We start from the raw sequence: 26,381 nt of genomic DNA on the forward strand, positions 1-26,381 counted from the left end.
GCAGATGAAACTGATAGTTCCTCTGAGCATGAAGGACCTGACTCAGGCTCAGGTTGAGTTACCCCTACCTACTCCTCCATGGATGTCAATACCACCACAAATGCCATCTGAAGCACTTGTGCCAATTATTGGCAAGGCCTTTTCTTCTTCTGCTATGAGAAGGGAGGACTCTTTGGGCTCACCACCTGTTTTATTAAATGTTATCCTCTGCAGTGCCCATTTCCTTTTAGCAAGGCTTGCCACTTCTTCCTGACCTCCTTCCCTGATCTTTTAATGCCTCTAGTTGCAGTCAGTTTTCAAGCAATATCCTCTTAAATTTTTTGTTTTTATTTATTTGTTTGACTGCCCTTAAACCTGCAGAAAATAATACGTTTGGAAAATACGTTTGCTCCACCTCATATAAAATGACATTAATCTCCTCTTTTAGAAAATGTATATATATTTTTTGGTTCAGCCATTTTGCTGGTGTCTCCACCCGAAGGTTTGTGTTTTTTATAGATTTCAAAATACAAGCGTGTGCTACAATTACGAGCCATTCTATAAGGTGACATTTCAGCACTTGACAAACAGACAGCGACTCTTAAGTAGCACTTAAAGCACAGCTGCGTGCGATCGTGCTAAGTGCATTTTTGTGAAACGCACGTGAAATGAACACGAACGTTCGTAAAGTCGCTCGCAGAAAATCCTCGTAAGTGCTAAGATCCATTGTTATCTGGAAACGCAGCCCAGATCAGTTAACTGCATGACTGGTTACATGAATATCTTATTTTCACCTTTTCAGAAAAGGTGTTTTGGGCACATTCATGCAGGTTTTGATTGTTTATCCATCATAGTTCCAGTAGTCAGGCTGTTTAAACTTGTTAGCTAGCCCATGCCAGTAATATACCAGTACTGCCAATATAATATCATAATAATAAGTCTGTGAAAACCTAGACCAGCTGGTGATCATCTTAAATGACCAATTAAATGTAAAATCTTTTTTTTGTGTGTGCAATTTGCAATTTGCATTTTATTAACCAGTAAAGTGTATGTTTTGGGAACTTTCATACTGGTTTTGACTACCTACATTATTTGTTCTACCAATAGTCAGAAATAAAACAACATTGCTGATCTAAAACAAGTCCATCAAAACCTAGAAAAAATAAGCTGGTTTAGCTGGTGACAGCTTCAATTATTAATGTAAACCATCTTTTTGCATTCCTTGTTCTACCTAAGTTAACCAGCTCATATCATAAATAGACCAGAACTGCTGATTTAAACTACTTGAGACCATCTTGGAGTTTATTACAGTCCAAATTGGCCTTATAGACTGAACATAGTATTGAATATGAGTGTGAATTGTATGTGTGTATAATGGTCGTGCTCCTGTACATATGGATTAATTTGTGTATGGGTGTGTAAGCTTGTGCATGTGTCTATCATCTTGTTGCTCAAGACTGGTTGCCCACGGAACCTAAGTAGGATTGAGCCTGGTCAGTACCTGGATGGGAGACCTCCTGGGAAAACTAGGTTGCTGCTGGAAGAGGTGTTAGTGAGGCCAGTAGGGGGTACGGCTCACCCTGTGGTCTGTGTGGGTCCTAATGCCCCTATAGTGATGGGGACACCATACTGTCAAAAAGCACCATCCTTCGGATGAGATGTTAAACCGAGGTCCTGACTCTCTGTAGTCATAGGATGTCCTTCGAAAAAGAGTAGGGGTTTAACCCCGGGCATCCTGGCTAAATTTTCCCATTGGCCTCTGTCCATCATGGCCTCCTAATCATCCCCATATATAATGATTGGCTTCGTCACTCTGTCTCCTCTCCACCAATAAGCTGGTGTGTGGTGGGCGTTCTGGCGCAATATGGCTGCCGTCGCATCATCCAGGTGGATGCTGCACATTGGAGGTGGTTGAGGAGATTCTCCCTTCCATATGTAAAGCACTTTGAGTACCCAGAAAAAGTGCTATATAAATGTAACAAATTACATTATTATTATTATTATTATTAATTAATTAAATATTATTCACGTTGTGTTTGTTGTGCTCCACACATCCAAAATCATTCAAAGGCTTAAATCACAGTTCTTAGCAGAATGCTAACAATGTAAAAAGATGTTCCAAATGTGTGAATACACACACACACACACACACACACACACACACAGTGATTTAAATATGAATGACAGACCCTGTAATCACTGTATGTGTCAAAGTAGAAAGAGATGGAGAGAGTCAGAGAGAGAGAGAGCGTAATTTTGTTTTGTTTGCATGCTTTCTGTTAAAAAAAGTACAGAATAACTGAAAGAAAAAAATATGAGTCACAAAGTCATTGTGTCACTCCATACAACAAAAGACCACCATTACCCCCACACCCCTCTCTTCCCCTCCTCCTTTCACTTCTCCCTCCCTTCTTTCTTGTTTGTGACATCTGCCAGTGAAAAGACAACAAAAGTCATTTCTTAATCTGTAGGTGCCAGTCATTGTGCGTGAGTGGAGGGGCCTGTCTGCGTTCAATCTGCTTTCTAGAGAAAGCTTTTCAAAAACAACTAGTGCAATTCCATTCAGTGTTGACACACTATTCAACCCAATTAAACATGATTCAATATCACAGTGATGCTGCCAAAAAGCAGTGGGAAAAGTGTAGTCGAACTTGTTTTTACAGTGTGTTCAAAATGCATGCAATGCAGGAAATGCAATCGTTGTTGAAAGCATTGTCTATGATGAATAAATTACATATAATTAAAAAATAATAATATATGTAAAGCCCTCTGTGTGGTTAGTTCACAATAACAATATACTGTCCACATGAAAATGGGATACATTTTTGGAAATTATGTCAGTAGGGATATAGTTGTGCTCTACAGGCATGACCATAAAATATCTGGCTGACAGTTAATGGTGGTAATTCCCATATCTCTTCGATAGTAACAGCTTTTCTGAAATAAAAAATATAATACAATAAAATTAAGATAGAATACATTTTGACATTTGTGTTACTATTAGGTTTTACTTACTATGGTCTTTTTCTCTCTGTCTTGTCTATCTCCCTCAGGTTCTCGATTTCCCAGTCCTAGGTTCACAAATCGGCCCAGCAGAAAACGACCCCTTCCCAGCTCCCCATGCCTGTCTGACCCCAGTTTTGACCTGCAGGCCATGATTCGCACCTCACCCAACTCTCTAGTCACTATTCTTAATAATTCCCGCTCCAGCTCATCCACCAGTGGATCCTACGGACACCTCTCAGCCGGCACTATCAGGTACATACAAGAGTAAATAAAAAAGATTTTTTTAATTTTTTTTTAGAATTATTTCTGACTGGCCATAAAACTGGATTTTACATTATTATTATTATTTTTTTTTCGTACGTCATATGTCATTGGAATTGTTTAGTTTTTCCTTCAGGACAGATTATTGTGTCACTCACAACCTTTTGAGATGAGCCAGTCGTCGTCTCTCACTTGACAGGTTTTAAAATGATAGTTTACCCTAAATTCTTTATTTATTCACCTTCCTATCATTCCAAATTTGGACCCTGTACCAAGTATGAAAATAAAGAGAGTGGTGTATATTGGAACAGACAAGAGGCAAGAGAATGCGAGAGAGATTCTGAGAAAGAGATGGACAGGAAAAGCGACCCCTGCTGAAAGTGGACACTCCAGTACATCCTCAGCAGTGAAGTGATGAATGAACACTGGACGGTGAAATAAACGAGGGAACATAGAGAGCACTATTAGGAGGAAGCGTGTGAACATATTCCTCCCCTCCTCCCTCACACTCGTCTGTGTGATATGCATCACCTGATTAATGTTCTCTCCATCAGCTGAGGAGAGCTTTATCCTAACACTGCCGCTATGCAATCGCTCATGCTGGAAAGGAGGAGAGGAAGGGGGAATGACAAATGAAAGGGTCATGAAGAGGGGACAAGGGAAGGAAGCGAAGTCTGGGCTGAGGACAGTAACACAAGCTTTAATGGGAAAGAGAGAGAATCTGTTGTGGATGAAGTGAATAAAACTCACCCACTTAGTATGTCTTAGTTGAAATTCAATAGTGCTTCAACCTGGGGGCTGTTCTTAAGTGTTCACTGACCATCCTCTGCCTTGTAATCTCGTTTAATCTGTTTCAACAGCTGAATAATTCATGTTTTATGATCTCACTTATATGGGGCTCAATTAGTTCGGTCAGTTCATAGCAGGAGTCCAGACAGATTTTAAGTGGATAATGAAGCGTTTGTGACATCAATGAGACTGTTATTGACATGGGGGCTAATCAATATTCAGATACTGATCAACCTAATGCTACTGGGATGTCTAAATTTGTCCCAGTCACAACACACTCCCATATTCCGACTTACTGCCTACTCTCTGCCAAAAATAGTAAGCTTAAATTTTTTGTTTAAATAAGTACATTATCTAAGTTCCCATAGTGCTCTCACTGAGTTTTTGTGTGTGTGTTTGTGCGTGCGTGCGTGCGTGCGTGCGTGCGTGCGTGTGTGTGTGTGTGTGTGTGTGTGTGTGTGTGTGTGTGTGTGTAAACACACTACTTGCACTACTATAAAATGGTACAGTTTATTTGGGGTCAGTAAATTGTTTTTATGTTTTTGAAAGGAGTCTCTTATGCTCACCAAGGCAGCACATTTCCCATTTCCCATTTCCCATCCTTTCTGGCTAACACCTGTGCACACTCAACAATCACCACAACTGTCTGCCATCAGCCTCATCAGTTTCTCCATAAAAGCCAGCACCAAAAACACATGTGGGTCTGGTCGCGTTGTTCTAGGCTGAACTTCAACATGACTACCCACTTGTGGATTACCTACCTGTGCGATCATATCTTGAACTGTCAAGTCTTCAGTCTTCTTCTTCCAGTCACCTGTCATCTCCACCTACAACAGAAAAGAACAGTCATTTTCCTGCCAGTTTCACCTTAACTATTTGCAATCCAGAGACACACCTGCTACCATCCTGTGTGTCATTCAGTAAACTATTCAGATTTTACCTGTGTCTGCATTCTTCTGTTCCATGAAAGAAGACCAGACCTAAAATGTATTATGCAGCGTGATTTGCTGTTGTGGCTCATGAGAACCTGGACTTTTTTTTTTACCAAGACCTTCTGCCTTTGCCGTCACCAGCCCCTTTGACGACGAGACCCTGAAGTCTCTGTTCTGGATTGGGGTGAATAACCATCACCCCGTAGACCTCCCAGACACCTCTGGACTGAACTGGAGGGACGCTATCATCTGGTGTCTTGAGAATGTTTACCCCCCAGTCCAGAACACAGCCAGACACAGAGTCCGTTCCACTACCATCGACCACTAAGGAAACGTGTGACCCCCTGCAGATGGAGAGCTACCGTGTGACACGTCAGCCAGTGCCTGAAGATAAGAGAACAGTGTGGACACTCGCCCCGGAAGAGGAGCCCCCAAGTGAGTCTGACCAGGGGTGTGAGCCCACGACATCAGTGGCCGAGGGAAATTTGGTGGATTTTGAGACTGAGGACTGGCTGATTGACTTCAGCGCAGAGGTATCGTCTCCCACCCTATCCCACCCCATTTTGGATTTTTCATCGCTGTTCCTAGATAGCACAGACACACGCATGGACAATGTATTGTTACATTCAACCCTGTCTACCTTTTTATCTGCCTCCGTCACCACCCTGCTCAGCCAGTCCTCCAGCCCTGCCTCTGCTAGAGGTTGTCAGCCCTTCGCCATTTCCTGCAATGCCATCTTGGTCTGTGCCTTCGGACAACTACCATGTCCTTCTCAGTCACCAGACCAGTCACCTCAGCACACTACGTTTCCCATCATCCTCTCTGGCTACCCCCTGTGCACACCTGTCTGCCATCAGCATCATCAGTTCCTCCATAAAAGCCAGCACCTGGGTCTGGGTCTGTGGGTCTGGGTCTGGTCTCGTCGTTCTAGACTGAACTTTTACCTGTGGATTACCTATCTGTGCGATCGAGTCTTCGAGTTCAAAAGCATTTGGAATAGAAATCTTTTGTAACATTATATATGTCTTTACTGTCATTTTTTATCAACTGAATGCGTCCTTGCTGAATAAGTGTACATTTCTTTAAAAAATAAAATAATTACTTAACCCAGACCTTTCAACTGAAGTGTATGTGAAATTATTTTTTTTTTTCTGAGATTTAATTTCCTCAGACAATTTTATTAATTCATTTGTAATGAGTACTACAACAGATGTTAAACCGGAGATGAGATTTTTTTTTTTTTTTTTTTTTTTGACATTCAGTTTTTGTAACTTCTCTATCAAACTGAACGATGTATCTACCAAAGAGACATAGTGTGAGACATAGCTAGCATCCCTGGCTATGTGTCACTCAGTTTGACATCTGCCATCCAGCACTATTAGGAAATGCCTTTACCTGGTGACTTTACCTATGTTTGGGTGGGGGTCTCAGAGAAAGAAAAGATGACAGAAATGTTCCTCTTTCCCACACTGAGAGTGATTATCAGTGACTGTTTTTTGTAAGCTAATCAGTCATATCTCGTGTATACATGAATAGACAGACATGGCAGGCGAGGGTCCAAGCCCAATGAGTGATGAGACAGCTGTGTCAGCCACGCAGCGTCCAGCTACATTGATTTCCTCTCTGCCTTTAATAAGACCAGTAGATGTATGAGCTTGCATGGAGCGGCCAGCATGTCCCACGATGAATGGAAACCCCATGAATGTCTGTTATTGAGCACCAGGGATTTGTCAGTAAAGAGACTGTGGCATCTATAGAGGAGGAGGTGATATATGAAAGTTCAATAGTGTGCTTAAATACAGCTTTTATTCTCTACAGGTGATTCATAATTTTTGCATGAACTATATTGGAACCTTTCTTTAAAGGGTTTATAATTATTGTTGTTTATATATTTGTTTATTAATTAAGATTAACAGTGTAGTAAATTATATTTGTATTTTTGGGCTAATGGTAATTATTAATATTAATAATTGTATTTTATTGATAATATTATTTTATATTATAAAATATTATTACATTACCTACACTACCTTTCAGAAGTTTTTTGTTGTTGTTGTTTGGGAATTAATTATTTTATTTAGCAAGACTGCATTAAATTGATCAAAATTGGCAGTAAAGACTTTTCATTTCATATAAAAAATATATATATATATAAAATATAATATCTAAAAATGTCTATTTTTAGTAAATGCAGTTCTTTTGAATGTTGTATTCATCAAGGAATCCCTAAAAAATATTAAGCAGCACGACTGTTTTCATAGACTCTCAGGCACCAAATCAGCTTATTAGAATGATTTCATGTGACTGAAGACTGGAGTGATGGCTGCTGAAAATTTAACTTCACAGAAATAATGACTTGTTAAAATAGATTCAAATAATAAAACAGTCACTTTAAATTGTAATATTTCACAGTATTAATGTTTTTACTGTAATTTGATTATGCACAACAATGTAGCCTTGGTAAAAAAAAAATATTTTTTTTTTTTCCAGAAAACGTTAAAAATCTAATTATAGTGTATTATAAATAATATTAAATTAATGATATTCAATCAATGGCAAATTTTATATAAAGAAAATTTGTAATGTACCACATCACCATTTCACTCATTTGCAACATGAACTTTCTCATGGTTGAATCTTTCTAATAAGCTGTTGTTTTTTTCCTCTATTTGTCTTTCAGCCCTGCATTGAGTTTTGCATATCCTCCGACGCCTGTAGCACTACAAATGCATCAGCAGCTGATCAGTCGGCAGCCGGGTATCGTAGGTTCTGCGTTCGGACACAGTCCGCCCCTCGTGCACCCAGCTCCTGCCTTTGCCACCCAGAGACCTGTTCCTGGGATCCCCCCCTCCAGCCTGGCACCTACAGAACGTTCCACAGCCTTAAATGACTCACAGGTCAGTTCTCAATACTGTATGAATTATTGATTGAAAAGATGGAGAGATGGCAAGAGATGATGGAGACGAGACAGTTTAACGCAAGCTGGATTTGAACTCGTGTTTCCCATATGAGCACTACATCTCGGTTTTATTGGAGCACGTGTTAACCACCTTCACAAGTCAGTTAGAATACAAATGCAAAGCTGGGAGTACTAAAATTAGATGAAGCAAGATTTTTTTCTTTCTCGAGTTTAAGCAACACAATGCATTTTTAAATCATTTAACATGATTGCTTTTGGGTGTAAACAGCAAATAGAATTTGTTTAGATCACACAGTGATTTTCCCCCTCAAGGCTTAAATTTATTCAGTGCTTATCATCATAAGAGCCAGCGCTATTTGTTAATGTGTGTGGCTCATGAAAACATGCACCACCAACACAGCAGCATATATAAACAGCTGAGAAAGTGTGGCTGCAGACAGGCCTCATGGGAGTTTTTCCCTTGTGTGCACGTAGTCTCTATGTTGTGTCTCGATGTGGAGAGCTGGTGAGCTTGCCTGGAAGGTACCTTTGAGAAATAACACCTAGCTTGTTAACAGCAAAAATCCCACCACCTCCACCATTAATCAGACACAGATACATTCTCAAACCTTCCCTTTGAAGGATGAGCGTAAAAGTGTTTTTCTTCTTTCGTTTTTTCACCCAAGTGTGCTCCCATCCATTTATACTCACCGTGTTCGCTCGATTAAAATCTGCAGAGTGCATCTTGTTGTTTTTATCCATCTTTGTATCGATCCCTGTTTTTTGTTTTTGTTTTTTTTGTACTTTAGTAAGTTAACTCTTAGTGTTTCCAGAGATTGTCCCAATGCCAGTCTCTCCTTTCAAGCCATTACAGACCCACTACTCCATCCCAACTGTCATCCATTTCCCCCGCCTGACCACAGACAGCACCAGGCTCTTTAATAGAAGGTCATCATGGGACATTTTTCTCACCATGTGGTTGTAAAAGAACAATTAATGGAAAAAGAGAGAAGGTGTGAGCATTACTCAATGTGACAGACAGAGAAATAGCAGAGCACTGTTTTTTTATTGAATTTCTAAGCTCTCAAGGAACTTTTTTTTATTTTAGTTTTATACACTTCATATGGTATACAATATATATTCCTAAGATTGTCTTTAACATGTATTCATGTGTTCATAAAATGTGTTCATAAATTCATAAACATGAATACTTGAGCTTAAAAGGGATAGGTCATCCAAAAACAAACATGCTGTCATCATTTACTCACCCTAATATCATTAAAAACTTGAATGATTTGCAAGGTTTGAACGGGTGTTTTCGGCAAGTTAATGCACTGGTCACTCTGCTAAATAAATTATTTTGCAATCCAAAAAGGGTTTTGAACATCTTAGTAAATATATTTGGTTTAATCCTTGACTGAATCCCTGTGCCTTTACCAAAATGTCAGATTCATCTGCTCTATTTTCAATACTCAATACAAAACAATTACTTTTTGGCTTGATTTTGAGTAATATCTTCCAATTTTGTACATGTATGCTAATTAAAGAGTCACAATAACGTCAATAAGTATTTTCACACGTCTCCTGTATTTTTTTGTGATTTAAGAGCAAAGGAAGCTGAAAGCAGTTAAACGCTCTTGCTAGAGGAGTCTGGCAGGATAAACCTTCCTTCAGAGCCAAGGAATCATGCTCTCTCATCCAGGGAATGTTACTTTTTTCTCTCCCACCGAGTCCTTCTTCTTTACTGGCTCTGGTCAGTCACAAGGGACTTCCTCTGGCAGAGAGTAAGAGAGAGAGAGAGAGGCAGTGAATGAGCAGATAGAGTCAGAAGAGGGGATATTGCTGTTCAGGGAGAAACTGAGAATAATGTCTGTTTCAACATGTTAATTGTATTTGTTTTTGTGGGGGTTTTGTTGAACAAAGTGGATTTGTAATATGCATGTGTATTATTACACTAACAAAGAAGATCCATTTTTTGAGAATAGTACAATGTTAAAATCAAGCTTTTTTGATCTACCATCGCAGTACATATATATATATATATATATATATATATATATATATATATATATATATATAATATAATTATAATGAAATAAAAAGCCACTTAAAGAGGAACTTAAATACACAAACAGCTGTGGTAATAGATAGACAAACAGCTGTGGTGATAGATAGAGACCATGGTTACAGATTAGTGGCGGGAAACTTAAACAAAGGAATACAGGAACTGAAGATTTACAAACCAAAAGTCCATGAACAAAACTAAACTGCACATAATGGTGACAATATCTATGTTTCTTAACACATTTAAATGCACTTTGACAGCTTGTCAGTACATTCGGCAATACACTTTAATCATTTATTTAGTTATTATAAAAATTACCTATAAAGTTAATAAGTCCTACTTAAGTTGGTCAAAAAAAGCACTCCAGCTTATTGCATTTAATACAAATTTAATCTATAATACATTTTCATTTTATTGCAATTAGCATGCAGTTAAGTGTCTGAAAACATTATGTTCAGTTCACCTTTAAGTATATTCTTTTAAAAGTATAATATTTACGTAGGCTACTAATAAGTAAACTAAAGTGTACTTCTTTTTCACAAGGGGGCACAATGTTATCCTTTGATGGACCATGGTAATACTATGTTTTTTTGAAGTACCTTGGAGTACCATCTCATGAATGTGAACATGAATATGGTAATCATTCAGCCTCCAAAATAAATTTGGACCTACATTTATGATGATGATGATTATACTCTTTATTTGGTAACTTATTTTTATGTGTGTTTTTTAAAAATATTTATTTCTAGACTAAACCCACCAGCGAGTCGGCTGTGAGCAGCACAGGTGATCCCATGCACCACAAACGCTCTAAACTCAAACCAGAAGAGGAGCCACCCAGCCCCGGAGCTGTTAGCATGCAGGTATGCATCTTCACACCAGTGCACATGCATATGCATTGGGCTACACACACACACACACACACACACACACACACACACACACACACACACACACACACACACACACCTACACCTACACCTACACACACACAACCCCCAAAAAAAGGTTTCCACACATGCACACACAGCAAGAGCTTTGGGACCAATTATGTTACATACTGTAAAGCTATTTATTTGTGTGTTTGATTTGGTCGCCTGTTGTGGCACTGCTTCAGATGCGATAAGCCCCATTGATCTCCACAGCTTCAGAAGGAAATTGTTTTTCTTTTAATCAGATGCTTAACTGAATGGAAAAATGAAAGAAAAATTAGATGACACATTTTACTGACACATGGTTGGGCGACTGCTGAATTGAGTAAAAAGACCTCTGTTTTTATTGTTTTTCTCATTTATTTTCTCTCACTTTGTGGTCCAAACAGAGCTAAATCAAATGTACTATATAACCTACATTTGACTGGGTCTGAATTCACAAAACCTGGTTTCCATTTCAAACCTGTTAACACTTCTAGAATTTATAAACAATCCCCAATTCTGCATAATTTGTGGCACCTAAAAAGCAAAGTGCTTTTTCCAGGGCATTTTTCCCTTGATAAAAAGAATAACATCCCTGTAAAGGCATACAGCTAAATGTTTCTCAAGAGGTATTCCAAATTGCAGGTCCATTTTTATTAAATTTAGCATTGTGTTTATGATTACAAATAAGCTCATCTAGCTGTCATGTACTCCAAATAACATCATTTATCATACACCGTCTCATCTGCACTGTTGAATAACTCTCATATTCCAGGCCACACATATAATTTTTTCACACATAGTAATTTCCTTCACATCACACTGCAGTAATACACATTAGCGTTATATTTGTATGTGTTTTCAAATGTTTTCATTATTGACCCAAATGCCCTCACCAATTTGCTGCATGCGTTTGTGGCAGGAGCAAATGGATGGAATGACTCTGGTAAAAGAGGAGGGCGATAAAGAGGAGGGCAAGCAAGAGCCGGAGGTAGTGTATGAGACCAATTGCCACTGGGAAGGTTGCTGCAGGGAGTTCGACACCCAAGAGCAGCTTGTGCACGTGAGTGGACAAAACATCTGTGTTTAATCTATGAAAATGTTGAGTCTCTTAATAGAATCATTTATGATAAGGGTCTTAAATAGGTGGAAAAGGCACACATTCACACCTTGAAAGCCTATATTTCACTTCAGACATCCCATTTGTCACAGCTACTCCCAAGCTTGGGCATAGATTGAAGGGACATGAAAGCCCACTTCCTGTTGAAAATACACCACTCTGTCTCCCTTAACCACTTCTCTCTGGACAACACACACACACAGCCATTCTTTTAACCGCTCTTGTCTCCTATCATCCACACAAACACACACATTCAAAGAAACACACACCAACCCCAAAGGCACACATCTGATAGAAAGATTCCCAGTTCTCCATGGCTGTCTATCCTTACTCTGACATGGCAATCCATGGCAATCCATGGCGGCCATGCAAACCCCTATCTATAATTGAAAGCCTCCAGTTGGAATGGCCTGCCTCCCACATTTGAAGGCCTGTGCTCAAAGCTTGAAGATCTTGACCATTTCTTGACTGTGTATTTTAGAGAGGGATGTGCACATTGTTCGCTATATATCACACATTTTTTATACGTTTTAGAAAAATCTTGAAATCAAAATTTTGAATTTAGTAATTGAGTGGTAGATAAATTACATGTAATAATTATGAATTATGCATAATTACATGTAGCTAACCCTAAACCAAACCCAATCCTAACCCTAGCCATATAGTTAATTAATATTACTCAGTATTTAAATGTATAAGTTACATTGTAACAACGACAAATTTTCACAATTTTCACAATCTTCATTTAGCTTTTTTTTTGCTAATAGTCCTGAGGTATAAAGTATAAATAGTCTTCATTTATATCAGATAATTAAAACATATAAATGCATATATACAATGTATATAATAATAATAATAATAATAATAATAATTATATATTTTTTTTGTTGTTGTTTAAAATAGTTTTAGTGTATCACATTGTAGGATAGATTAAATATCATATTTAATTTAACAACCCAATGAGTATTATTTTATGAAAAAGTGAGTTTTATTCTATTCTAACTCTTTTACTTTCCACCATTAGCATATTTTTTTAAGCACTGAAAATGAAATAGTTTCTTAAATCAACATCTGATATTCCTCAAATCACTGTGATATTCATCACTCTGTCTCATAAAAAATATGCTTGTTTTCCAATTCTTTTGCCTTTTTTCAATTATTGTGTTTTATTTTGCCATAGCCACATGCTAATAAAAATATTTGCCTACACTCTAATTCATTCTCTCCCCTCTAATTCAGCTGAGCAAGGGATGAGGCTTCTTATCGCTCTTTTCTCAGTAATAGGATGAGAGCAGTGTGTGGACCACAGTGAATCTCATCCAACAAAGAGTGGTGGGGAGGGGGGGGGGGGGGGGGGGTGTATTTCCATATATCAAAGAGATATAAGACCCCTCCCCCATATCCCACGACCTCCATAAGATTGTTTGGTGGGAGAAAAAAAATAAATAAATACCAAACATTCCGTTCTGTTCACATTTTCTGTTTACACTTTGGAAAAACAAATGTTTTATTAAATAAATGTTTATATACTGTAGATTTATTATGCTAAAAAAAAAACGTACAACCGCAGCACAGAAAAACTATATCCCAACCTAAAATTAGACTGTGATATGTGGGGGGAAAAAAGTAAGATACATTAGCATAGAAACAAAACCACTGAGCCACTGTGATATTTTAGAACAATCTTAACGATATAAAAACTGCCAGCACATCACTGATGTAAAACATGCTCACACCATGACACATTGCTGCGCTTTTTTATCAGCACAGCTTAGCGCTCTCAATAAGATAAACATCAAATCTCTGCAACTTAGCGCACTTATCTGCTCTACACAGTCAGCATATACCAATCGAGTGTCAAATTGTGCAGATTTATTTCATTATTTTTCTTTTTTTTTTACTTATCCCCGAAAACAAAACAAAACACTCTGGCCCTTATTACCCCCAATCAGGTTACCTTGGTTCTCTCTCAGTCTTTCTCTTTGCATCTCACTCAATAGGGGTACTCTAGTTCATAAGGGCTCTTTAATGTTAGCTGATGCGTGTGGGTTTGCTGGTAAACAAGGATACCCAGTGATAAACGAAACAGAGAGACATGAAATATCTTTAACCCCAATAAAATGGTGATTTTGACCTGTCCCACCTCAGAAGTCTTGACCTCCTCGACTGTATCCAACAACTGAATCATATAGTGTCCTAATTTTTTACATAATCTGCTGAATTGATATTTGATTTGTTGTAGGAAACTACTATTTTTAATTATTAACTCATACCAAATACCAAAAGTGTAATATTTAGCCATTTTACACTTTACTAAGAGTTAATTTTAGATCCTCTTTCTCTCTGACTCCGTCTCTCCCTCCACCCTCAAGGTGGTTTTGACTGATGGTGGCGCTGTGGGGTGGTCTATGTCCTTGTGTGTATATGGTAAGAATAGCACTTTTAAGCTGCTCTGTGCTCCTCCCTGTGCTGGGGGAGATAAACTTGGGCTGAGTGGGAAGGCGGACCCCTATCTGGCTGCTGGCAAGGACCCTTTAATTGGCAAAATGTAGATTTTTTTTGATCAGGCAGAGGATTAGACACCTTATCTGTTTGGAGTATCTTATGCGGAGATGAAAAGCTGCGCTGAATTACACATGCCAATTGACTCCCCCCGCACACATTACTATTGCTCTCCATCTTTTTATGCCTCTTGTCAGCTTTTCCTCCTTTTTTCATTGCGCTTTAGCAACTGACGTGAAAAAAAAGAGCATGATTTATTAGTATGTATGTGATAACGCTAAATGCTGTTGCGGATCCCGGAGCTTTGTGAAATTGCCGTGTAAACAGGCACTTTTCATGTGTGGCTGCATTTTAGGCCATGGCCTAGAAAAAGTAACCAGATAAGAATACAATACAGATGAATTTAAGAGAGCTTCAAATTAGGGCACTCATGCATGTTAGGGTTGTAAGAAAATATTGATACACAATTCTCAAAAACACTGTATCAATATTTAATTATCTGTTTAGATCCAAGATTTGTGGCAGTGGCTTTGTTTTGAGGTTTAACTCCGAATGCAATATGGCAGTGTTGTTATCTCTGAATGTAAACTGTCCCTTACGAAAAAAAAGTTAATTTTATGAAGTATACTTTATGTAGTAAGTGTACTTATATCAATGTACTAGTAGTAAACTTGTAAGTGTACTATTTCAATACTGCTTGGGACTAAATTAGCCCACTTTTTAGTATATAAAAGTATATGTTTAAGTGTACTATAAATGCACAACTAGTTCACAACTACGTTTTTTTCATTTGTACTGCATCTGTACTACAAGTGAACATAAGTATACTAGTAGTTTACTATTTTAATACTTGTACATTTTTTAGTATATGAAAGTACACTTTGAAGTATACTCTCAGTAAACTACTCGTTTAGTAGTTTTATACTGCAAGTATACTTGTAAGCTTTGTTCCTATTTAGGTATAAATGTTTTATACTTGAAATATACCTTTAACTGTTCTTTAACTCTTTACATTTTAAAAACATTTTATTCTAGCTTCATGTATGCTTTTTTAATCAACACTTGAATGTGGGTAAGTTTCTTCTTCTTCTTCAAAAAAAGCAACATTTTAAACAAAAAGCTGAGAAAATCGCATTTTTGTCAAAGACTATATCCGGATCGGATTCAGAATGATAATCATAACATAGATGGAGTAGATCACGTCCTTGAACACCCCCAAAGCTTCACAGTCATTTCTTCTTCATGGGTTCGACATTTAATTTGGTAACATTAGGCAGTTTTGATTTATATGCTGTTTTATGTTTAAAGGGCCACTATTATGGATTTTTGAAAATGACCTTTCATGTAGTGTGTAACATAGCTCTAAGTGAATGAAAACATCCTGCAAAGTTTTAAATCTGAAAGTGCGCCATATATAAAGTTATTGTCTTTCAAAAGTAAGAGTCGACTCTGAGTCAATTAAATTAATCGTTTTTCAAACGAGTCATAACCCACTTATTGCGTGTGCAGACACCAGGGAAAACTTGAACCTCAAACCAGCAGCTGATTCCTGTGGATACTGGATAGCATCAGTATCAGTACCAGTATCATGTCGAGAAGACGGCGCTGTGCTCTATAATGTGAAGGTAAAGCCAGTTTTTTTTCACTGCCCAAGGATGAGCATGTGAAGAATCAGTGGTTAAAGTTAATATTTACCACGATATCACAGCAGTATAATCATAAACTTTTGCTGTGTTCCCTTTATTTTACTGAAGACTGCTTCTCAAATCTCAGAGTTCCATGCAGGGTTCACAAACCGCTTGCTCTTGAAAGATGGTGCACTGAAAAAAATTTGGAGTAGGATTTACTTGAAAAAAGCTAGGCAACTTTTTTCACTCAGAAAATGCTAGTAAATTTACAAAGATTTGCCAAGTAAAAACCTAAACATATTCATCAGTAGCTTTAATTAGAAATCTTTAAGTTAAATTTACTTGGAATATGGAATTAAGTAAACTTTACTTAACCTAGTTAAGTGAAAGTAACACAGAAAATAAGTAATTTTAACTTGGCTAGTAAAAGGTTGATTAATATCGATTTAGTTGAAATTTCCTTTGCATTACATTTCACTCAGACAATAATATTGAATTATACCAGTCATTTATAGTATGTGCTTTACTTAGATTATCTAAGTAATTTATACTACAGCATGTCAGATGTTAAGCATCATGTGAATGCAAAGACCTCAATACTTGGTAGACAATACACAATGACGGTAACATTTGATGGATCGTTTTTGTGTTTGAATGTGTCATTTTGAGCAGAAAATTTACTCGAAATGTCACAAAATGGCAAGTTACTAATCCTGACAACAAAAGCAATGATAAAACAGTGTAAATACAGCTGGAAACCAGTGAAAAATTAACCTCATTAATTATTCAAGGTCCAGTGCATGATGGGAACCCCAGTATCAGAAAAGCTGAGTAATTTTTACTTAATTTTATTGAGTTGATATTTACGCTTTCATTTCTACTCGCTTGAATTAAGTACTGATATGGAATTTACTTCGGTTTTTTAATTCTTGCCTGAACTAACTTTTTCATGTAAATTACATTGTTTTTTTTTCAGTAGTATTTACTTCACCAAAAAATCATTTTTTACAGTGTGTTCAAAATACTTAGTTTTGAGTTTTATATTGTGTAGGTCTCCTGCTAACTGGCTAACTCACGTTATTACTGTCTTACTGAAATACTTCTGCTAATCAGTTGTGGGCCACGATTACCTATAACTGTGTCTATTAATGCAGATTGTCTGTCGTTCTCACTACTTTGAGGAAATATTTGTTTTACCAACGTTTATGTTACATCAGATCATTCACTCTAGAGCTCGGCTAATGTATACAGATGTGGCCTTTAGAAACGCGCGTTTTCTCCCGCGGCATTCGGCAATTCATCTCGCAGAATTCTGCAAGTGCTTTCGGGGGGGCCTACTTAAAGCAGGGCTCAGTAGTTTCGGGATTTCTTCGCTGTATTCTCGCTTTTTGCTCGCAGGTTTCTCTCTAGAGCTCCCCCCACAGCTTCGGAATAGATATTTGACAACACTGTTGTAAAAACTCGTTGGCGATTCTCAGACACCAAAGGCTAGTAGATTAACGACATCAAAGCAGATGGGACATTCTTTAAAACGTCTTCTTCATTCGGGTTCAAACAGCGTGAGGGAGCGCAATAATGACAGCATTTTAGCAGATTTCTTCTGGCCGTAAAGCAATTGTTTACATCGCGAGACCTGATATCACGCAAGACTTTCTGACGCGGCGGCCGGCGGCCCGCCGGCTCAAAGTTGCAAGTGCGTATTTTCCGCTCACGGGCACCAGGGGGGTGCGAAACGACCACCATTCAACCCGAAATAAGTAATATAACCATTCCAATGATTCCGAAGCTGTTCAGTTAAGGTAAAAAAGTTACTTAGAGCACCTTTAAAAAATCCCTCAATGTGTTTCGCTTCACAGAATATCCACCAGGTGGCGCATAAAAAACAACTTTACATTAGATTTTTTAGTTTACTTCACATTACGTCATGATTGTGAGAAAACATCCACAATAAAATATAAATTATAAATAGTAATAGACACAAATATTTACAGTAGGCTACTGTATTATACAGAAATATTTGTAAATGCAAAAGGTTCATCAAAGTTGTCTTAAGACAAGAAGGGGTATTGGACAACGTCTACGAATTTTTATATGCTTTGTCATTGCTGTGGTTTCCAGGAGATGAGTGCATGCAGAATATTTAACATTGCTTTTTATCAAAACAGCAAAGTGACGTTCTTGCCAGCGCATAACTTTTTTGTACAACTATTAGGATGATTGTTCATGCTGCGCATTTATATAAGTGCAACAGAGAATTTAGTGTGAGCATAATACACGTGACTCTGCCTGTAAAAACCCAGCAGTATTTTTTTTATATATATACACAAAATCATCCTAACATAATGAAAGGCTTAAATAATGCGACTTACCCAGATTCTTTATTCGTGCAGATATTTCTTGTGTGATTGTTCTTGGGCAGATATTTCTTGTGAGGTAATGTTGCAGCACAACGCGTAGCATTTATATTTTGGGCGCATCTGATTTGCCATTACATTATTAATAAATATTTTAATTGAACTGTCTTAATGCATTAAGCATAAAGATTTTTCCACGTTAGTCTCAGAATGTCCGGGGTTGGTTTGAGGTCTTGCCGACAGTTTGTAAATCTTCTAAATATTCATATTCACAAATTCCATACAAAGGGTGATCAACAGTTATGACTTCTAAAATACAATAAAAATGACCAGATAAGAGGTATCTGATTGACAGTTTGACAGATGTTGTTTTAAAAAATAATTACAACATTATGGGGAAGTGGTATTAAATATTTGGTAACACATAATACAATTATATACACATTTTGATCAGTTTTGCTTTTACAAAATGTTCCCTGTTTTTTATTTAATTTAACCTGAGATGTGCGTTATATCGCTTTTTGATCATTCTTTGTGTTGTCAAATTTTGACACAGTTTCATTATTTGTTCATAATAATTTGATTCATAATTATGTCATTTTTATTCAAGTAGCAATATTCTAAAGAGATACAAAGACAGTGTACGTGTACCCACCAGATTTCGTCATGAGTCATATTGTACCCACCACTTTTAACTTCCGTTGACCGTTTTCAGTGGTTATGAGGAGCAATATGAGAGAAAAAATTGGTAATCATTGTCTGACACAACAAAAAAACATTATAATATTCATTTTATTTTAATTTTCGTGTTTGCATTTATGAGGGGAAAAACAACGTGCAGTTCTCGGTTATGGACGTGAGCGCTCTGAAAGCGGCACTAAAAGACTGCTTTAAAACTTTCACAGAGACCTCAAACAGAACAGCTGCCTTTCTTTAAATTGAATTTCGTTTTTGTATTAATTATATCTTAATTTTAATCAATGTTTCGTGAACCAATTGCCTGGATTTAAGAAGTAAATATAGCAGACAATCACGACATTGGAGGCGCCGGCGAGTGAACTGGAGTTCGTCTCATAAATGAACCGAAACTCGGCGTATAATGCACATTCACATTCACAGCATATTTAGACACATTTAGACGCATTCATAATCATTACTTTTACCGGATCTTTGTGGCAAGCTTTATGCGTGCGGTCGTGCGCTTGAGTGCGGCTATATTATAGTAAACGCTCATTACTTAATACAAAGCATAAGCCTCTTCCTGGCATGCAATCTAATCTACTAGGCTACAATGTCAGTTGGTTATATCAACATATGTCAAATTAAGTTAAGCGATTATCAACAAATTAAGTTATAAACATTAATTTGAAATAACTTAAAGCGTATGTATAGTAGATTTGCTTAAATAGCATTTAAACAAGGAACTGCAAAGGGATTAAAACCCACCCACGCGCTATAGTGAAAACAGGAAAAACCTGTTTTCTTTTGATTCCCTGAGAGGAGATCGATTAGCATTGGGGGTTGAATCGGCAGACCTGGGGGGTGGGTGGTTGTAATTTCTTGACTCTGTGTCAATTGGTAGCAGCTAAAACAAGCAGCTAAAACAAAGACAATTGTGTGCAATTAATTACATTTTGGAAATAACTTCCTTCATGTCGTTTTATTTATACACTGTAAAAAAATATTGAATTTGTAAGTAAAGTATTAAATATGTTTTACAAACAATTGGTTTACAAACTCTTGGAGGTTTGTGGTTACCATCATTCAGAAGAGTGGTGCTTGTGTTTAGACTTGTGTTTTACGTGATTAAATCAGGAAGATTACATTGGTTTCTGTCCACACGGAGACGCATTTAATACGATTTAATCAGGAAATGGAGGCACCGGCGCGATATAACTCGCATTGCTCGTGAACTGAGCTCGTCTCATAAATGAACTGAAACTCAGAAATGTATCTAGAAAGCTTGAAATGTCCACTTTTAAACAAAACAATTCAAAACGAAAAGAAACAGACAACTCTCTTATGTAATCCGTATGAAGTGTGCATTTCTCTCTACAGGCACGTTCACAATATCTGCGAAGATGACGAGTCAGCATTGTCAACATCTTTGACTGACACATAAAACACTAGTTTATTAATAAACAATTAAAATGTCTCCTTGCTATATTTGACACATGATTACTTTTGCCGGTTCTTTGTGGCAAGCTTTATGCGTCCGTTAACTATCGAATATCATGACTCATATTTTGTACCAGACCATTTGGTTGTTCATATTGTTCAACAAAGTTCTTGATAAAAAAAGAAAAGAAAAAAAGAAGCTACTGTGCCTAATAGTATTGTTGTATACAGCGCGCAAGGTTTATGCGCATGCTTTAAGTCTTCTTCTCCGTTTTTAGTGTATGTCTGTGGCAGAATTACAGCGCCTGGTCTGGTATGTATACTAGGCTACATCGTTTTGAGTCGGTTTCAGTGGTTTTGTGTGTACGCAGATATTTCTTGAGACGACGCCATGTTTACGGAATTTTGTTTTTTTTGAACGGGGGAAAAAAATATCGGATAGGGAAAGCTCTGGCTTCGTGTGGATGTGGCCTCAGTGTAGGACAGTTTGTCAAAAAAATGCAAAAAAAAAATAGTATATTTATAAACATCGCTAACAAAGAGTGAATAAGAATTTAAAAAGTAATGACGTTTTTTATGTTTTTATGCACTTTTAGTTTTGTTGCAATTTCACCAAAAACTTATAATTAGGAAATACACACAACACGCTAAACTTATATTCTTTATATGTTAAAAATGTTGTAAAAAAAAAACGTATTATTCTTATATAATAAGAATAACAATATGATACATTTATATTGCGCTCAAAATGATTTAGATATGGAAAGAGGAATTCTTCTCAAATCCCACCAATAAAGTTTTAAAATTCTTCTTTAGAAAATATTATATTTTGATGATTCTGCAAGTTCAGCAGACAGTGAGGTTCAGGTTTGTTCCGATCAGAGCTTGTGAGTGGAGAGCGCATTTCTGAATATTCCGCTCCGCTCGTTCATTCCGCAGGGTCCCTCGCTCAACACAGATTAAAACGTTAAGATGCAAAAAGGAACTAAATGTAAAATTAGATAATGATATTGCGCAAATGCTCTCGGTCTCTTCAAAGGTCTTCGCAAATTATTGTGTTATAAGACTCAGTTATCATACATCACGTCTCTTCTACTGTAAGTACACAGAAAAAAAAAAAAAGACAAATGATGCGCGTTTGAGTCAGATTTTTATGAAGAATATGTGACTGTTTAAGTAACTGGCAAAAGAAAACATTGTCTTCGTCATACTTCGTCAACTCAGTATGGCCACATGAAACAGGACTGCCATCTACAGGTTTTAGTATTTCCTGCATCCAACACCTAATCCCCCTTCTGCACGATCCCGCAGAATTTCGGAAGTGCTCGCGGCATTCTTCTCTCTGAGACGCGCATTTTTAAAGGCCACATCTGTACATGTACTGTTATTGATAGTTTCCACATGTTCACTGCAATATATTAGAAAAATACTCAGTAAATAAATTAGTACAAGTAAAATAATCGGTTTGTTGATCGACATGCACTTGTTAATGCTGATGGTGAGGAATTACAGTTGCAACATCTCATATAATGTGCCTCATACTGAGTAGTGTATCACTGAGAAACGTCCTGCTTGAGCCGTCCTTGCGAAGGAGGTTCAGGTTGAATAACAGTTCTTCCAATGTTTCATCATCGGACTCGCACTTGCATTGATATGGTAAAATCGACGTCATTGTTCGTTACTGTGTTTAGTTTACAGTGAAGGAAGCCTCAGGACAAGCATAGCTGATGTTGTTATGGCAATGGGCGGTTTTGTTTTCGATGCGCTGTACGGTATGCCAATCACAACAGACTGAGCTGTCTGGCCAATCAGAGCAGAGTATATCGCGGAAAGGAGGGATTTAAAGAGATTGATTCATTTGACGAGTTGTTTGAGAGTCATTGAAAATGTGATGATGTGCAAATGTATATTATGAGGAAATTAAACAGGTTTTTTTTAACCTTTGATGCATGTAAACATGTTGTAGGAGAGTCCACAACAACATTAGGAAACTTTAAAATAGCATAATAGGGGCCCTTTAATGGACCCGTTATTTTACATTTTCATAAACAATCTTCTATCACTTGTTTTTGCTTCTTCTTCACCTGTGTTTTGATCCAGATTCTGTACTAGAAGATGCGTAATATCGCCCCTACCATATAACAGTGAAAACATGGATAGCCGGAACATTCAGTCAATGGCGGGGAAAGAGTAATGTAGTTTTTAAGTAAATTCCTTTGTACACTACTTTGTACGCTTACGTTAGCATCGGCAAATCCAGCTCACTAGTTATTACCATAGATATATACATAGATGCCTCATTAGTCTCAGCCTACCGCCATATTGGAACGGTCAAATCCGGTTGGTGACTACTCAAGAGCAAGTTGACTGTGTATCTGCGACCTAGTTATTCACATGTATGGATATCTATATCTGCACTAGACATTAGCAGTTGATTTTACCGCATATTGTTTATCATTAATGTGATAATTCTGCATATGGACATTGCATATTGAGTTATACATGAAATTACAAACCAGCATATTCTCACCTCTGAAAGGTTATCCCATTTCATCTGGAATTTATAACTCTGTGGATTTTACAGCCATAGGCTGCACAATGCTGTGGCATTTTGATGAAAATGTATTGATTTGTTAGTGTGAGTGATGAACAGTGTCATGTTAACCATTCCAAGATGGCACATCAACGTGTCTGGAGCGATCAAATGTGGCATCTAAGTACATACCATCACTGGAAGAATAAAGAATTATACCAGCTCCCACCGCGGTGTACAGAGCTGAAGAAGTGTGGACTTATTTTGGCTTCTGGCACTAAGGAGATTGACAAAAATGCTGTTTGCAAAATAAGCCATGCCAAAACCAAATACTCAGGGAACACATCGAATCTAAGAGCACACTTAACATCTCGGTGCCATCCACTCTGCTGTGGCAACGTTAAGCTGAATATGTAAATATGTGCTGTGCACTTTTATTGAGTAACACAACAAAAATGACGGTGAATAGAAAACAGCAGTTAAGAAAGCATCTGATCATAGCAATGTGGATATGTTTCCACGAATTCTGCAATTCGACACTTAGGTCAATTTATGTTTATTATATAGCATTTTACACAATAGATGGCATTAAAGCAAGCAGCTTTACAGTATAAATCATGAAAAAACAGTGTCACTTTCAATTAGAGTTACAACTCGCTATTATAAAGCAGTTCTTTTGACATGGCATCACACCAGTTCAATCTTCAATTTCGTTAAATGGTGTTATGATGTTGGATGTTACATAGACTGATAAATGCAAATGTAGATCCCACTGTTCTGATGAAATAAAATAAACATTTTTGCTCAGGTTTTATGCATATGTATTCTTTATGACAGTTTTCCTAAAATTTGATCTCCTCCCTAAAAAATAAATAGTACTGTAATATATTGTATCGTAAACCTTGTATTGCGATGCGGAGTGTATGACCAAATTCTTGCCTATACACATCCCAAATGCATGTGTGCGCTATGATGGAAAGCAGTAATCTGAAAATATTCAACTTCACACAGGCCATTTTGCTCTATAGTAATGTAAAAAAGCAAAAAATATATATCTGGAGCTATGCCCCAGGGTGCATTTGTTTGTATTTGCATGCAGCAAACAAATAAAAGTAAGCATCTTGTTCCTTCCTCTGAGTCTGGGAGTCCCAGTGGTTGCTGTTGTCCTGTACCATGGCAGGCCGAAGATGAATAGATCTCTCCTCAAAGCTGCACGTGTAGCATCAGCACCTGTTAGTCTATTTCCCTTGGCTGCAGCCTCGTTCACTTACAACAACGCCATCATCCGCTCAATAACCATTGCCATTACATCAGGCCATTAGGGCATTAGTGTCACCCCCCAAAACACTTCCCTCGCTTCCTCTTCCATCCTTTTATCAGCGTGGCCAGGTCATGCATCACGCACAACAGCATTAAGCTCATTTGTACAAGCGAGAGTACCAGCATTCAGGGATGTGTTGCAATCTCTCTCTGCTGCTCTTTCTCTGTGTTATCGAGCGACAGGGCCGGCAGACAGATCACATGCCACAGGGAATCCCACTTGGAGCGAGGAATAAAAGGAAGGATGAATGAATGAAAAGAATAGTTTTAAATCGAGTCGTCGGCAAATAAATCAACAAATATTCATTAATCCGAGCGAATCTTCTCATGTTAAGGGTTTTTAGCTATGCTTAGAATTGTTTGGAATCTGTGATTTCTACAAATTTAGCAGAAATCTTCCATACATCATTCAAGGATCTGAAGACTTTCAGCTAATCAAAAAAAGGAAAAAAGGAAATCAACTCCCAACACATATTTCTCAGATTTTCCCACAAATATACCAAAATATACAAATAAATAGTAGTTACTTGTGAGCTTTTGGGTGGGATGATGACAAGATGTGGGAATCTTGTCACTCTTGTTTTAGGAAATTATACAGTCTGATATATTTATGTATTATGTATTTATGTCACTAACAAACTAAGTTTACTAATGGACAGTGGGCTGAAGACATTGATAGTTGATTGAGTTGTAAATTTTGATTCTCACCCTTTAAAAGCTATATTATATGGCCGCACTGTTACATTCTTGATTCTGATTGACAAATGTTCTAAGGTGTTTCTAACTGGGTGATTATGAAGTCTTACCCGCTTTACATTTCTAAATCACTTCACCTCAATTATTCCAGTTGTTTCAAAAATCCATACAGTCTACCCCAAAAGAGAACATTGGTCAAGTAAATCAGGCCAAGGGAATCGGATAAAAGAGACAAAAATATTCAAACATTTTCTTTATTTGTCTGTTTAAAAAAGGGCTCAAGCCACCATAGGAGTTAATAATTAACTTGGTAGACAGTTAAAACCTCAGCAAGGTTTGCTTGTGGACAACTCAGAAGCTGAACCCTTCAGAGCGAAGCCTACCGCCAAATAACATTCAGAGCCTCTACAATAATCTTAATCAAACAGAGTGGTCCTGACTGAAATTAGTTTGACCACAAGGTAAGCAACACTGGCCCGGGCGGCCGGACCTGAACAACAATAAACACCCCGTTGATGAGGACTTGAAGGGGATTTAAAAATACTGTACATGAAACTCTCATTTAAATGGGGTACAGAGCAGAGACAAAGTACACAACTTCCTTACTTGAGTGAAAGTACAGATACTACTGGTCAAATATTACTCCATTACAAGTAAAAGTTGTAAAGACCAATTTTTACTTATGTAAAAGTACAGAAATACTTGCTTTTAAAAGCACTTGAGAATCAAAAGTAAAAAGTAAATGTCAATGCATTGTTTTATTATTGTTGCATTGTTACAGTACCTTATGCCTCTGAAGCAACATAGTGAATACACCTACCACCAGTAAGTAGTAACTGTGGAATTAAGAGCTTTTAGAATGTTACAAAACCTATAGAAATTAAACAACTGAACTGACAAAAAAGACAGCCATAATCGTCTTTTTTATTTTATTTAACACTCCTACCACCCCCACAAAAGAAGTACACATCTATGTGTATCCATTCATGCACATTTGAATCAAGTGGTCTGTAAATTAAAGCTGTATTATTGACCAACAGCAATACTGCTTTAACAAAGAGCAAAACAGAAATACTTATTTGCCATGAAAATAAAACTTTAACTTTAAGTTCTACAAGAGGGATTACTGATAGGATATCAGACAAAAATCCAATCACGTTTTAGAGACGAAAAAAAATAAAAAAATCATGCCCTGACTAACATTACTTTCTACTCAAGGGACCTTAACAGAAATGTAGTGGAGTAAAAAGTAATATATTTTCTTT

The 26,381-nt window shown here is 37.3% G+C and overlaps 1 protein-coding gene across 1 annotated transcript in view; it reads left to right on the top strand.

Annotated features, from left to right (window-relative positions):
* The window catches only part of gli3 (GLI family zinc finger 3), a 185,906-nt gene that overhangs the window by 148,583 nt on the left and 10,942 nt on the right, over window positions 1–26,381 (top strand). Inside the window, exons 7-10 of the mRNA XM_084103079.1 lie at window positions 3,033–3,237; window positions 7,648–7,864; window positions 10,681–10,794; window positions 11,768–11,908. Coding sequence (XP_083959205.1) covers window positions 3,033–3,237; window positions 7,648–7,864; window positions 10,681–10,794; window positions 11,768–11,908 — 677 coding nt within the window. The remainder of the gene's footprint in view (window positions 1–3,032; window positions 3,238–7,647; window positions 7,865–10,680; window positions 10,795–11,767; window positions 11,909–26,381) is intronic.

The sequence above is a fragment of the Abramis brama genome (assembly GCF_963993115.1).
Source record: "Abramis brama genome assembly, chromosome: 24".
NCBI lineage: Eukaryota > Metazoa > Chordata > Actinopteri > Cypriniformes > Leuciscidae > Abramis > Abramis brama.